Raw genomic sequence first — 15,817 nt, forward strand, 5'->3', positions numbered from 1 at the left:
CTCCTAAAAAAAAAAAAAAAAGTCAAGAGTGGCGGTTTAGTCACAAAAGTCTTCGGGACAGCAGTTTTACTGGATTAGTGTGATGTAGTGACTGTGAGGTACCAATACACAGTGCGAAACTTGAGACTGAGTGTAGGTTGTCAGAAGAAAAAGATATGGACAGAGCTGAGGACATTTTTGCTTATTTAAGAGGAGAGTCAAATATCATAGTAAAAAAAAAAAAGCTGGTAGAGAAACAGGCTAAGATAGAGAATAGGAAAGAAATGATAGGAGGGGAAGTAGGAGAAAAACAGAATGGAGGGAAAGATCTGTAGTGGCAAGAGCAAATAGAAACTGCTTCTATGACACTTGATGGCCAGAAACAACATTTTATAGTTAAAAGCTATTTCATATATACTATTTTTACTAACTTCTCATTATATGAAGTGAAGAGAATGTGTTATCTCTATTTTAGAAAATTAAAAGAGGCTCTAAGATGTCCAAAACACATACACTTAGATTTTTAAAAATGAAGCACACATATAATCCAGCCTCACATAAAGAATGAAAGTCTGTACAGGAGATATGAAAACACACGAACGTCGCAAGGATAATCAGTGACTCACCTCATGTTCTGGAGAGAGATGTTCCATGTCAGTCCGTAAACATCTGAGACCAGGTAAAAAGTGATTTACCATTAAATCTTCTGAAATAACTTTAGAGAAGGTAGTTAAGGGAATTTTGGAAAAAAAAAAAAAAACAACTGATATTTTCACCTGAACAACTGAGGTTATATATAAAGAGGTGACTCTTTTAAAAGATGCCTATCAGCATACTGACTGCTCAAACAGGTTCCCTTCAAGTACAACTCATTTGTGGAGTAAGTTATTTATCCAGAGTGAATTCCATTTATTCCTACTAATCTATTTATGTTAATGCCATTCATCATTGGAACAGTCTATAATATAACTATGTTACAGGAAAGTATGAAACAATGAATGTAAAAATTAAATTATGTAATCTAATGGATGTTTAAATGAGTATGAAGTTTGTATGTAAAGTAAGAAAATCAATGCTCCTGTGATAACTAAGTTGAAACTTCTGGAAAAAAATTGATAAAGGCAAATTGGTTAAAATATTATGGTTTAATAATTATATATAATTGTAAAAGACTGAGAAAAATATAAAAATTCAGGACAATTCTATATTCAGTACCAGAAATGCTTCTGATCTTCTTGAAATAACTTATTTTATTTTTATACTGCCAGAGGACCCATGTGCTTGCCAGAGAGACAGAGAGGGAGAGGGAGAAAGCAATCCCCAGTGGGGTGTGCTCTTTCCATAATCCCTTTTCTTCTATTTCTCTATCTTGTCAGGATTTGGTAATGCACACGCATGTGCCTGGCATGTTTTCCAAGCTACTAGGGCTGGGACTCAAACTGTGTGGCCAGTCATCTGGGATTTGGGTCCCTTTCCACCAAGCACGTGGGCAACTTCTTTAAAGAATTTTAAATGGCCTGGCTGTGGGGCACCCACTGGAGTCACCTGTGAAGGGCCTAGTTTCAGACAGATCCCAGTTAACCTGAGCTAGATATGCCCATGGCTGCCTGTTATCCTGGCTGGCTCTAAGGTTGGTGGTGAGAGTGGCATGGTGAGACACCGTAAGGGTGCCTTTAAAATGAAAACCATAAAAAATTGCATTATGGATGTGGTTTATCTGAGAAAGGAGATAGTTTAGCTATAATTGGCAAATTCACACAAAATAAATACATAAAATAGAAAAAAAAGAGGGACCAGCAGATGGCATAATGGCTACATCGCTGGACTCCCATGTAGTCTACTACGGTTCGAGTCCTGGACCCAGCGACTTAAAACTCACACCAGGTGCATGTATGTGCATGCCCAAAATCCTGATAGAAGAATGGAGGAGAAGGGATTGTGGTATGGCTACAATCAGAAATTACCCTTAGGGGATAATTTCTTGCTTTGTCTTTCTGTTTCTCCCTGTTGCTTTGGTAAGTACACACACACTACAGAAAAAACTCTCAAAAAAGAAAAAAAAAAGTCTCACTTTCTACATCCAAAGATACACTTATTGGGCCAGCTAGGTGGCATGGTGGTTAAGGCAGCTGGATCCCTCATGGCCGACTAAGCAGTTCAAATTCTGGACTTGGCAACTTGCAACTTGCAAACCATACCAGTTGTGCCCAACATCCCAAGAATAAAATAGGAGAGAAGGGGTTGTAAGTGGTCATCCCCCTGGTGGGTGCTTTCTCACTTTCTCTGTGTCCAGACAAGCGCATATGCACGGTAAAAATTAATTAAAAAAAAACTACATAAAAGAATATACAATTCTATGTAATACATTAAGTTACATAAGCTATCTATGGTATATGCCATTTTCCTGGTTTCTTGTTTTAACCACCTGGTTAAACTGACTTACTATTGCTCTTGATGGATTGGCTAAGGGACCATTTGCTAAAATAAGAGCATTAAGAGCTTTTGTTAAAAGTTCATTACTATGTACAGTTCCTAGTCACCTTTGCGTTTTAGTTGATTATTTAGACATTCAAAGGAATCAGAAAAGCAGATGTATTTCTCAAGAAAACAATTCGTCCTGTTCAGTCATGTTAATTCTGGCATGTCGTCACCTTATACTAGTTAGCCATTTAAAAGTAGCCCATATTGGGCAACTAGTGGTATGGCAGTTAAAGCATCTGGATCCCACATGTATGACTGAGCAGTTTGAGCCTCAGATCTGGAGGCTTGCAAACACGCCAAGTGCATGTGCATGTGTACCAAACTCTCAATAGGAGAATGGAGAAGGGACTGTGGTGTGGCCATCCCCCTGGGAGTGCTTTCTCACTTTCCCTTTCTGTCTCTCTTCTATAAATGCACATGCCCTACTGTAAGAAACTTTGAAAAAGTGAAAAATGCAAATAAATTGTTCTGTTATAAAGATGATTTAGTCTTTTTGAAAATGATAATAATAAATTTTATTAAGAATAAAAAATTGGGGTACCAGCAGGTGGTGTGGTGGTTAATGTGCTGGACACTCTCACATGGCCGACCATGGTTCGAGTCCTGGACCTGGAGGCTTCCTTTCTCCCTTTCCCTCTCTCTTTGTGTGTGTGTGTGTGTGTGTGTGTGTGCGCGCGTCTCTCTCTCTGGTCAAATTAAAATAAATGAATGAATAAATAAAATTAATAATGAAAAAAAAGAATGAAAAATCAGGGGCCACCCCAGGGGCTGGATCCTACATGGCTAACTGCAGTTCAAATCCTGGTCCTGGGGACCAGCAGATGGCATAATGATTATGCTGCTGGACTTCCACATGGCTGACCCCAGTTTGAGTCCCAGACTTGGTGGTTTAAAACTCATGCTAGGTGTATGTGCATGTGTACCCAAGATCCTGAGAAGAGATTGGAGAAGGGATTGCAGCATGGCTATCCCCTGGGGGTGATTTCTCTCTGGTGAGTGCATGCACCCTATAGCAAAAATCTCTCCAACAAACAAACAAACAAACAAACAAACAAACAAATCCTGGCCCTGGTAGCTTGAAAAACACACTTGGTGCATGTGCATGCATGCCAAAATCTCTACACGATGGAGAAATGGAGCAGATGAGACTAAAACATGACTATATCCCACCGAGGGCGCTATCTTCCCCACCTCCCCTCTCTACTGAGAGAGCACACTCTGACAATTAGAAAAAAAAAAATCAGTGTAATACATAACTGCTACCTTGAAAATACAACTGTAAACTTAAATTGTTCATGAACAAAGCTCCTATAATGAATGACTTACAAATTCAATAGGTTGAATGACTTACAAATTCAATAGGTACTGAAAGTACAGACAGAAACTGGTTGAACCAAATACCTATACACATATGGAGAGCTGCAATCTAATCTTGTTTCCTAGATATGGGGAAAGTACCATCAAGATATGACCATGAGTGACCTTTGGATTAGTAATTAAGAGTCTGATTTAGAGAAATACAAGGGATCTCCAAAGAGTTCAGAGAAAACAAATACTATGAAAAAAAAACTATGTTGTGGATCTTAAAAATTTTTTTATGCCAAAATAAACTCACACTTTAATTTCTTTTCTTTCTTTTTTTTTTTCCCTCTAGTGGGGCATGCACTCACCGGAGAGACACAGAACAGAGAGAAGAAGAGAAGGGAAGTGAGAAATCACCTCTTGGGGGTGATGGCCATGCCACAATCCCTTTTCCATTCTCCTCTCGGGATTTTGGGCATGCATGCATATGTGCCCAGCATGGTTTTCAAGCCACCATGTTCTGAACTCAAACTATGCACTTGGCCATGTTGGATCCAGTCACCTTCACCATACCATCTGGAAAGCCTGTAATTCATTTTTTATGAACTTTTTTTAAAGGCTTGCATATAGGCAAGGATTGAAAACTAAAGACAGCCTTTTTTTTTTTTTTTAAGAGGTTTTTGCTATAGGGTGCGTGCACTCGCCAGACAGACAGAGAGAGAGAGACAGAGAGACAGAAAGCGAGAAATCACCCCCCAGGGGGGATAGCCACGCCACAATCCCTTCTCCTCCATTCTCCTCTCGGGATCTTGGGCACGCACGCACACGCGCCCGGCCTCAGTTTAAGCCACCGGGTCCAGGACTCGAACTGCGGTCGACTATGTGGGAGGAGTCCAGTGACATAGCCATTATGCTAACTGCTGGTCCCAAAGATAGCCTTATTTGAAGAAGAGTGAAGTCACTCTCTATATTCGGTCCTATGGAATAACATAGGCTTTCTTAAGAATTGGAAACTTAAAAGTCATGCAGCACTCTGATATTAGGAACTGTCTCTATTTGGTTGGTGAACGATGGTCAGTAGATCTCTTCTGTAATCCCTGCTTAGTAGCATTAGCTCTATACCTTAGCTACACAGTGTGCTTGACCTTCCTCCTACAAAACAAGATTTAAAATAACTGTAAAATTATCTTCTCACCTCCAAGTCATCACTTCTCTGGGTTAAGTATTTTTAAATTCATTCAAACTTTTCTTTTTTAAAAAATATTTAATTTTATTTATTCACTCATTTATTTTAATCTGACCAGACAAATCTCAACACACATACACACACACACACACACACACAGAGAGAGAGAGAGAGAGAGAGAGAGAGAGAGAGAGAGAAAGAAAGTAAGAAAGCAAGCCACCAGGTCCAGGACTCAAACTGTGGTCAACCATGTGGGAGTGTCCAGCACCTTAACCTCCAAACCACCTGCTGGACCCTCAAACTTTTCTTAAACATGACTCCTTGATTTCTTTTAATGCCAAATGTTACACACTATAGTTTTTTCTATGTCCCTATTAAAATATGATGCTTGTGCTGAAAGGAATAGTTTAACATTCTGATCAGCTCAGAATGTAACAGAACAGCAGAATAGATTTGGACAATGTGATTTTATTAGTGGTCAAACTGAATACAAGCTATGACTAATGTAGAACTAACACTTTAGTACTTGAACAAAGATGGTTCTTAAGATGGTTCTTCCCTTTACTATACCAGTAAAAAGACTTTTTACCATATTTATTCCACAAATATTCTTTATATATCTAAACATGCAATAGTATTTCTCATATGGATTGCTATGCCCTTTAGAAATCAGTCTTTCTACTTAGACAACATGGGTTTTACAGAACTAAAAATTTTTATCTTCTGACTTTCTCATTTTGAGGAATATTCTTCTTGTTTGTTTACTTCTTGTGTGTGTGTGTGTGTGTGTGTGTGTGTGTGTGTGTGTACTTCTAAGGGAGAGGGGGAGAGAGGGAGAAGAGGAAGGAGGGAGAAGACGAGGGAGAGAGAGAGAGAGAATAACAGCGCAAGAAAGTACCTCCCAATGGGGCATTTTACACCACCATACCTTTTTTTACATTTTTCTTTTTCATCAGGATTTGGATACAAACAAGCATGTGCCCGGAGTGTTTTCCAACCCACAGGTTCAGCTATGTGGGCCTGGCTTTCTATGTACAATGCTTAACGCACCTGTGCAGTACCCCACCCCACCCCGCCCCCACCCTGTGAGATATACTGTTTAGAAACTCTCTGCTATATAAGATGATATAGGACTTCCTGCTTGTGTTTAAACATCTACTTTCACAAAGTCTAAGGAACAGGTGAAAATGTATGTACCAAAGTTTCTTTTCTTTGAGATACAAACATTCATATGCTATTATTACTTTCTTGCAAAGGACCTGTCACTTCCCCATTACTGAAAAACTCTTCCTTGCTAATTCAAAATATCAGTTCCTCTTTTTGCTTCCCCTATCTTCTCTAAGTTGAAAATGCCAACATGATAAATCAGGAATGACAGTAAGTTCTGCTTTTAGTTGAGTTAAACTTATAGAAGAAAGGGATAGTTGAGGTACAGACTTATTAAAATATGGTGTCTCTGCCCACTTTATAATTATTTAAAAAATGGCTTATATCATCCACATAACTGGATCATTTGTAGTACATTTCTGAAATAAAATACTATCAACCATGCATGTGCCTTCAAGTTTTAATGTTCCCAAAAGGATACATGCACTTTTCCAATTTGATTGATTGTGAATAAAAATAACCTCTCACTGGTACACTCCAGTCAAGGTCGAGTGCCAGGGCATCACTGTTATTCTGGAACACATTTATCTGACTTAAAGTCACTTGTTTGTTTATTACTTCAAACTGGTCTATAGCAATGTGGAAAATAAACATTAATCTGGAACTCTTTCTTTGCTCTCTATTTTCTACTATAACTCAGCGGGAACCTCTCTGTTATCACTTTTTTTCCTGTTATAATCATAATCTCTAATTATGTTGTTTGGCATATACTTTAGTAGTTTTGAGAATTCAATCTTTTACTCTTTCTTCAATCTCTTATTTCCTGTTTTCTGAGCTCTTCTGCCTTTCAATGAGAGCCTAGGAGTTGGAGTTCATTTTGTCTTTTTCTTCACTTCCTTTTTAGTCTTATTATACTGGGCATGGGAACATAAAGGGAACATTTAAGAAGACTGCTAAAATTTTTTGTTCCAGTTACTTTTTTTTTTTTTTTACGAGAACGGTTTTCATTTAATTTTATTTATTTATTTTATTGTGACCAGAGGGGGACAGAGTGAGACATAAAGAGAGAGAGAGAAGGAGGGAAGGAAGAAGAGAGAGGGAGAGAGAGAAAAAGTGAGAAAGCAAGCTGCCAGGTCTGGGATTTGAACCATTGTCAGTCATATGGGAGTCCAGCGCCAACCACCATGCCACCTGCTGGCCCCCAGTTTTGCTCTTTATTGTAAAAACAGAAGTCACCAATGTCTTGGAGCCTTAGTTCACATTACAATACAGTGGTCGGCATGGGCCTAGATGACCTCTCTTTCTCCCAGTTGTATAATCTCTGGAAATGATTGGCCTTCTCACCTCTACTTTTCCAATGGGTGACATCTCTCGAGAAGTATTCAGAGTGTTCTACTGGATATTGATACATGCTTAATTCATTGGAAAACCTAAATGCTAGGACATACGCTTCCTTGAGATTAACAGAAGTCTCAGTTATAATTCATTGTGCCCTTCATTTCTGACTCACTTATATAGATATTTAACGTAAATAAAATTCCAGGTTAAGAACGTCATCAGTGTTTTAAAAGCTATAGAATGTATAAGCACAGTGGACTTAAAAATACCTTCTAAAGTTCTGAGGTGACTAGAATAAGGAGTGGGTAAAGTCAAATCAAATTTTTAATTTTATGCAATCCATATAAAAGCCAAAAAACAGCTTACTTCTCAATCTTAGACAGCTGAGATTCATTTTAAGATTCCTTATATGAATTGTAGACATACTTTGATAAAACAAGGATACAACAACAGGAGAGTGCACTGTAGGCTTCAAAGAGATGGGTGGCAATATCCAGTCTTTTAGAATCCACAATTTGTAAGTTGTTCACCAGGGCTAATTTATGCAAATGTGGTATAACGACTGAAAAAAGAAAGAAATTGTTACATTTTTATGCAAAACATGTATACAAAACTCTCACATATTTAATTATTAATTTATAAAATTTCATTTGGATGACTCCAAAAGATTACCCACACCCTATGCTTGATTTTCCTAACAAGTCAATAAACTTTTTTTAAAAATGAAAAGTGATCTGGATGTGGAGAAACAGATTTTAGTACTGTCATTATAACATAATTACAGGAATATATACAGTTTACTTGGCCTCAGTGTAATTTGAATCCTCACTTAAAAATCAAGCAAACACAAACAACCATCCATTCTTATAAATAACTTTCTTTGGAAAAATACCACTATTGCTATTAAATAAAAGATACATACACTCAATGTTTTTCTTTTTCTTTTTTTTAAAGAAGGAATTTTTTTTTTTTTTTTGGTTGTTGTTGTAGGGCATGTGCACTTGCCAGAGGGACAGAGACAGAGAGACAGAAAGCAAGAAATCACTCCTCAGGGGGGATGGCCAAACCACAATCCCTTCTCTTCCACTCTCCTCTCAGTATCCTGGGCATATATGCACACGTGTCTGGCATGAGGTTTAAGCTACTGTGTCTGGGACTCGAACTGTGGGTGACTATGTGGAAGTACAGCGATGTAACCATTATGCCATCTGCTGGCCCTCCACTTAATTGTTTTCAACAAATTATTTCACTCCTTTATAATACTATTATTAATGTTAGTTTCTCAAATCTTAGCATAGACCAATATCAAATAGCACTGCTATCTGATTTTCAAATCACTCAGTGCCCTCAAAGAATAATGTAAAACTTCAAAAATAAAGTCAACCCACTGCTAAAATAAAAGTGATGGCCAAGAAAAAAATAACTAATTCAGTATCAATGAGCATTCCTAGTGCTTAAGACTGTGTTTTCTAACTACTGTTTCCCACTAAAACCAGGGTTCTTTGTAGAATGACTCCAGGGTCAATGACCTACACTGTCGGTGCCAGCAGGTGGTGTGGTGGTTAAGGGTGTTGGACTCCCACATGGCCAACTGCAGTTTGAGTCCCAGACCTGGTGGCTTGCTCTCCCACTTTCTCTTTTTCTCTTTCTCTCTCTTTCTCTCTCTGTCCCTCTCTGGTCAAATTTTAAACATAATTAAATATATAAATAAAGTTAAATAAAATAATTCTTTAAAAAAATTTCCTACATTGTTGATCAGACTTTTTACTTTCTAGTCTCTACTTGGTTGGGAAATGCAAAACACTACTCAAAACAGTTTGTTGATTAAATGTAGTGATTATTTTTTGTTTGTTTGTTTGAGTGGCGTTTACATAGGTAAAGGCCAGATTTTTTCTTTTGGAAAAACTGCTTCCTAAATAAACCAAGGCTATAAATTTACAACTTTCAGGCTTAGCTTAGTAAATGGCAAAAAGTCTACAAAACTTAAAATAACAATGGCCACTTTTAAAGACTATTTGGCATGTCATAATGAATAACAATACACTGATAGGGGGCTCTAGAAAAAAAAAAAGACAAAAACTTCAAACATGTGGTAGTCAGCTTCATTAACTGGCTAAAGCCCCAACAAAACTATGACTCAAAGATGGGTTTTCTTTTTCTTTCTTTTTTGAGAGATTTTTGCTATAGGGTGTATGCGCTCACCAGAGAGGCAGAGAGACAAAGAGTGAGAAATCCACCCCCATCCCTACCCCTCTGGGGATGGCCACACCGCAGTCCCTTCTCCTCCATCCTAATCTTCAGATCTCATGCACAAGCACCTGGCTTGAGTTTTAAGCTGCTGGGTTTGGGATTCGAACCACGGTTGACTATATGGGAGTCCAGTGACATAAACATTATGCCATCTGTTGGTCCCAATGGTTTTTCTTAGAGACTCTCAATTTCCTTTCTGTCCACATCTTCTGAAATTTACCTCCCTTCGCTTTATCTATCACACATGATCCCTTTACTCCTTCTGCTCCTGAGTCTCTGACCTGCCTCACTGTTTTTCTCAGAAACGATATCACACTATATGTTTTCACCTTAACTGCTTGACTTGAAGACAAATTTTTAATAGAAGTTAATTTAAATTGTAGTCTAGAGGCAGTTAAAGGCTATAATTTAGGATCTTCCTAATCCTCAGGAAGACAGACAGAAATTTACAGTGGTGTTCAAGATTTTACCTATTGCTCTGGGGTACCACATTTTGTACTAATTAATTAAAATGATGATCAATGGTAAAAGCAAAAGATATTAAATACCAGAAGATTTAATAACCAAAATGGGCATAATCTTAAGACTGACCTTCAGATAGGAAAAGAAAAGGACATTCACAATATAAGGCCACTGAGAAAGTTTTTTTTCAGGGCATATTGGACAAAGATTTAAAACTGCAAATTTGATGAAGCTGGATTTCAGGAAACTTTCAATAGAATGTTCTAGTGTAGGCCTGGCAGCCAAAGTAAAGGGAATCTTGTCTTCTTTCTTTCGGTGGACTTCGACATGACTTAAGAAACTTAAGAGAAAACTAATCTGAAGTAGAAAATTACCACATTAGAACATTGTCAGTGTTCAGAGGATCTTACAAAGTAACAAAACAACTGTGTGTCTCAGATAAAATAACTGGCTCCAGAAATAAAATCAAGACCAAAAGGTATTGCGGTAACTAAGAACTGGAAAAGAACAAGGGCCACTGAAAGAATGAATTTTCTCTACTAGATAAGAAATAGAGGGACAAATATCTAAGCATGTAAGACAACCTAAGGGGCTATCATCACCCAGAAATTCTGACTTTCTCTAAACTCTCAAAGGGAACTGCCTATAAACATGGGTGGGTAACAGGATAGCATTCTTTTTGATATGATTCTACTTTACCATTAATCTTTTTAATACAAGACATTAAGTTCCTCAAGGTAAAGTTTTAAAGCAAAAGAAAAGCTATATGGGAAGTTAAAAAAAAAAGAATAATTTTTTTTTTGAGTTTCTTTTTTTTGGGGGGGAGAGATTTTTGCTATAGGGCGCATGCACTCGCCAGACAGAGACAGAGAGACAGAAAGCGAAAAATCACCCCCCCCAAGGGGGATGGCCACGCCACAATTCCTTCTCCGTTCTCCTCTTGGGATCTTGGGCATGCATGCACACGCGCCCGGTGTGAGTTTTAAGCCACCGGGTCCGGGACGTGAACCACGGTTGACTACATGGGAGTCCAGTGACGTAGCCATTATGCTAACTGCTGGTCCCAAAAAAGAATAATTTTTTTATCTTTAAAAACAAAGAAATCTAGGGGTCAGACAGTGGTGAGGAGTAACACTAATATAAACCTGATGTTACAACATATTTGACTATCCCTACTGCTAACTAAAATACCAGACGCTTTCTTTTGGTTAACTAATCATGAATATACTCACTCAGTGCAAAAGAATCTTATGATTGTGTTTCTGTAGCTTGATAAATATCCATGCCCTCAACAGACCTTTAGGACACTGCATCAAAATTCTCTTTAGAGCATGTTAAAATGCTAAGAACGAGAGAGCTAAAGTACAGCACTAATAATGAGTATGTGTCTGGAGTAGTCATTTCTGGGTGCTTTGATGCCACCTAAATAGTTGCCATAAAGATTGAGGCTCACAAAAAAAGAGACAGTAGAAAAACGAGAGAAATGCTTTAACAGATAATCATGCAGTTAATTCAGCAGAAAAACAAGTTGTGAATTGAAACAGAGTGACACATTGTCCTGAACGACATGCTAAGGGGGAGAAATGGATTTTTTTTTTTTTTAAATAATAACCTGTCTAGAAACAGAAAAACTAACCTAAAATAAAATAAAAACCAAAAAAGAACAACAACAAAAAGGAGCAAAAAAAACCTCTCTAAGTTTAAAGCTGCACAGTACTTTGCAATTACAGTTAAGAAATGTTTCTAAAATGGGGCTGGCAGGTGGTGTGGTGGTTAAGGGCACTGGATTCCCACATGGCTGACAGTGACTGGAGTCCTGGATCTGGTGGCTTGCTTTCTCACCCGCCCCCCCCATCTGTCCCTCTCTGATCAAATGAAAACAAATAAATAAAGTTAGATAAACTAATTCTTAAAAATGAAAAAAAGAGGGAACCAGCAGTTAGCGTAATGGCTATGTCGCTGGACTCCCACGTAGTCGACCGCGGTTCGCGTCCCGGACCCGGTGGCTTAAAACTCACGCCGGGCGTGTGTGCGTGCGTGCCCATGATCCCGAGAGGAGAATGGAGGAGAAGGGACTGCAGCGTGACCATCCCCCCTGGGGGGTGATTTCTCGGTTTCTGTCTCTATGTCTCTCTCTGTCTGTCTGGCGAGCGCACGCGCCCTATAGCGAAAATCTCTCTCAAAAAAAAAAAAAAAAAAAAGAAATGTTTCTAAAAACATTTAAAGTTTTTGTGTGTTTCTTTCTTTTTTTTTGTAGGTCTTAAAGCAATCAGTACACAAGGAATCACCCACTAACTGCAATCCTGAGCAATTCGCCGTAACTCAGTGCACCTGCATATTTCAGTATGTGGAAGAAGTTCAAGTATAGTGAGGCTTTAACATGACAAACCCTCGGAGAAGTTTCTACCTTTGATGTTATATTACCATTCAGGAAAAAGGTACAAAAATGCACTTACACTCATCTCGGAACCTGGGTTCTGCATTAGGCCCGACTCTACCAAATGTTTTTATGATTTCTGTATGCAAAGAATGCTGGTCTTGATACTGAGGATCTTCCAGGAAAGAAGCCAACTGCATTTTCGCTCTTTCCAGCAACTTAAAATTGGAGATTGTACAGTCATTGTTAGAACATTACACACTGATCATCATTTCTAAAGTGAAAGATACCCAGCAAATATGACTTGCAACAGTGAATTCAAATGATTTATACTATACCCCTGTGATAGTAGGAATTTGGAATTAAATAAGCAGTGTTTTTAGTCTTTTTGCTCAGAAAAGATTTTATGTTTTTGTTTATGCCTGCTGATTTTTAATTAAAAAAAAAATTCCCTGATGAGTTCTAAAAACAAACTCCACAATATTTAGGATAAAAGAAGTAAGTGTATGATTTTTTAATATAAATTATAATTCTTAAAAGAATTATACTGGATGTTACCCAATTATTCACCTTCTGAAAGCAATGAGTCATTAATGACTTACAACTTACTCACATTTCCCTAAAAGACATTTTTATTTTAGGGTTTAAGAACATGTTGAAATTCTGCTAAGACTGCAAGCTTTGCAGAATGGTGTGCTTTTCTTTCCTCTTGCTTAACCAGTGAAATATATAAAATGGATAAAGTATTTATTTCTATGACTAACATTCAATTTTGGTTATAAAAAAAACTATATGATACAGAAATTTTACTTTATTTTATTTTATTTTATTTTGGTAAAGTGTCCAAAATGTTTTTGGTAAAACCAGGCTTTCCATTTAAGTGACCAGGTAATATGTTTGCAAATAATTTATTTTCTAATTTACGGGGCTTTTTATTTGGGTAAGGTCATATTCAATACGATAGCGAACGGTAAAATTCCGATACTAATTTCACAAAGTGTCTTATAGTTAATGTTGTAGACAGAAACTAAAATACTTAAAATGATATCAATATCAGAATCAAAACACAGTGTTAAGGGGGAAAACTTGGTAGTTTCCTGAGCAAGCACGACACAGGGTTTGCACACGATGTATGCTATAACAAGATGACACCAGTCTGCTAAATGACGATTACAGCTTGTTATCAATGACTCGGTATCGGAATGCAGGTGTCCTCTTGACTTCATTTGTAAAACTGAGATCATTTTATCTGGAAAAGCAATTTTCAAGTCTGGACAAACTGGCAATTAAGATTTTATGTAGAATGGCCAGAAGTTCACTGGATAACAGGTGGCTTTGGAAATCGATATGATTTGAAGGATTATTTAAATCTGCAATTTGCAGAGAGGCTTAAAATAAAACATCTACGAGTTGGTTAGCCTGCACTTAATTTGCTACTTGAGAAGAGCAGATTTCCTGAAGATAGGGACATACACCTTGGTTAGGCAGTCATGTTTTGAAACAATAAGATCCTCCTCTGGCCCATAAGTGAGACATAAAATGAAAAGTGAGCTGCTCCCTGCTCCCTACCACTAGGAATGTGCAAGGCAATGTGTCATCCCTTCAGCACCTCAAGAGTACATAGAAATGAATTTCAATGCCTTCCTACCTCTCTTTGAATAACTGTTTCCATAATAGTGCCAAAAGCTGGAATTGTGGCGATCCTGACAGAGCTGTTAGAATGAAAAAAGAAAAGAATTTGAAATTTTCTTTGAGATAAAAAGTGAGTATTATTAAAATGTGTATCAAGATAAGTACAAGGTAAATATACCGTATTAGTCTCTAGCAATGACAAATTAAATTTAAAAAAAGCAGACCAAGAAGAATGCTCAAAAAGATGGACAGGATAACTTAAGGTCGCAGTCTGTGAAACTCACAATTCAGGATCACTGGACAAGGTAACAAGGGCCGGAGCAACCCGCTTGTCAACTAACGCTTCACTCATGCCTCGAAGAGTCAGCTGTAAACCAGTCAACATGCAATAAAAAATGGTTTGGTAAACTGGAATGAGAACTGGGTTAGCTGTGACTGAGGATGGGCAGGCAGACTCATTGGCCTTTCTTGGTTTAGTCACCCACACGAAACATTAAAATGTTAAGCCTTTGGTTCATGCCACTACACTTACTGGTAACGACCTGTTAGTGAGATTAGCCGAGCATCCCTTCTTGGCTTGGAAGAAATAGTCCATCAGCACATTTTAGTTTTGGAAATGCTTACCAAGTACCAACAATACTGATATTTTTCAATACATAGCCTCTAAATTAGGCCCACTTTGAGGACTGACAAAAAAAAATCCCACAATATATGAATAGTAATGATCAAGTAAACATAATCCAATAATATCATTTTATGAGATTTTTCAGTAAATTTAAAGGCTGATGGTTATTTCTTGATGGGCACATTTTGAAAGGGATGCTGAATATAAAAGGCAGGGACGGCACTTACATTTCAGGGTCACTGGAGAGAGTAATGAGAGCAGGAACAACCCTCTGAGCTACCAGAGTTTCATTCACCCCCTTCACCAACAGCTGATTGGTCAGCGCAGGGGGGAGTCACAGGTGATGCGCGGAAAGAGCAAACACAGCGCGCCATGGGAAGAAGAAAGGAACAACCAAGAGAAAGAGAGAAAAACACAAAAGCAAACCAAAATTAGAAGCTAAGCAAATATTGCTACTAGAGTGCTTTATAAAGCCAGAGAATGCTTAGGAGGAAAATAAAGCTTAAACAGCCTAGCAGTCCATGAAAACAGATTTCGCCACCAATTCAATGGCAATTTGTACTTTTGGTCAATAGTCTACACAATTTCCACATTCAATTAAAATGCAACGTAAAAGAAAAGTTTACTTTGTAAAGAAGATAGCTAAAATGAAGAAACATGTTGAGTGCTATGGTTAAAATTCTCACAGTAACTCTAGTATGATTTTATTATGACCAATAAGGTACAAACTGGACCACCCGAATGGCTAGCAGCCACGGCTTAACTGCTTATGACTGTTCTGTAGCAAGAACATTTAAAAAAGCACGCAGAAGAATTCCCAACCTTTCAAATCTTTTGAGGTAGAGAGACATAATGCAGTCTACTGAAAAGCATTACCCTTGGGAATCAGCTCTGGGTTCAGACTCCAGTTCTCCAATTATAACTCAATACAATATAACCCAATTATAATTTGTTGAAACCCAGTTTTCTCATCTGAAAATGATTCTATCATCTACCCCAAAGGACTTTTTACTATGAATTTGCACGTAATACACCTAGATACAGTGCCTGACTTACCATAAGTACACAAAGTTTATTA

The 15,817-nt window shown here is 37.8% G+C and overlaps 1 protein-coding gene across 3 annotated transcripts in view; it reads right to left on the reverse strand.

The window, feature by feature from the left end:
* Positions 1-15,817, reverse strand: part of RELCH (RAB11 binding and LisH domain, coiled-coil and HEAT repeat containing) — a 143,892-nt gene that overhangs the window by 18,974 nt on the left and 109,101 nt on the right. For 2 of the 3 annotated variants that reach the window (XM_027766257.1, XM_027766255.1), the window contains 5 exons: positions 14,967-15,049; positions 14,131-14,194; positions 12,562-12,700; positions 7,839-7,955; positions 606-694 (listed from right to left, as the gene is read on the reverse strand). In XM_027766257.1, coding sequence (XP_027622058.1) covers positions 606-694; positions 7,839-7,955; positions 12,562-12,700; positions 14,131-14,194; positions 14,967-15,049 — 492 coding nt within the window. Of the gene's footprint in view, positions 1-605; positions 695-7,838; positions 7,956-12,561; positions 12,701-14,130; positions 14,195-14,398; positions 14,482-14,966; positions 15,050-15,817 lie in introns of all 3 variants that reach the window. The other variant, XM_027766252.1, reaches the window with a different exon arrangement.

This window comes from Tupaia chinensis, unplaced genomic scaffold (genome assembly GCF_000334495.1).
Source record: "Tupaia chinensis unplaced genomic scaffold, TupChi_1.0 Scaffold000065_2, whole genome shotgun sequence".
Taxonomy (NCBI): Eukaryota; Metazoa; Chordata; class Mammalia; order Scandentia; family Tupaiidae; genus Tupaia; species Tupaia belangeri.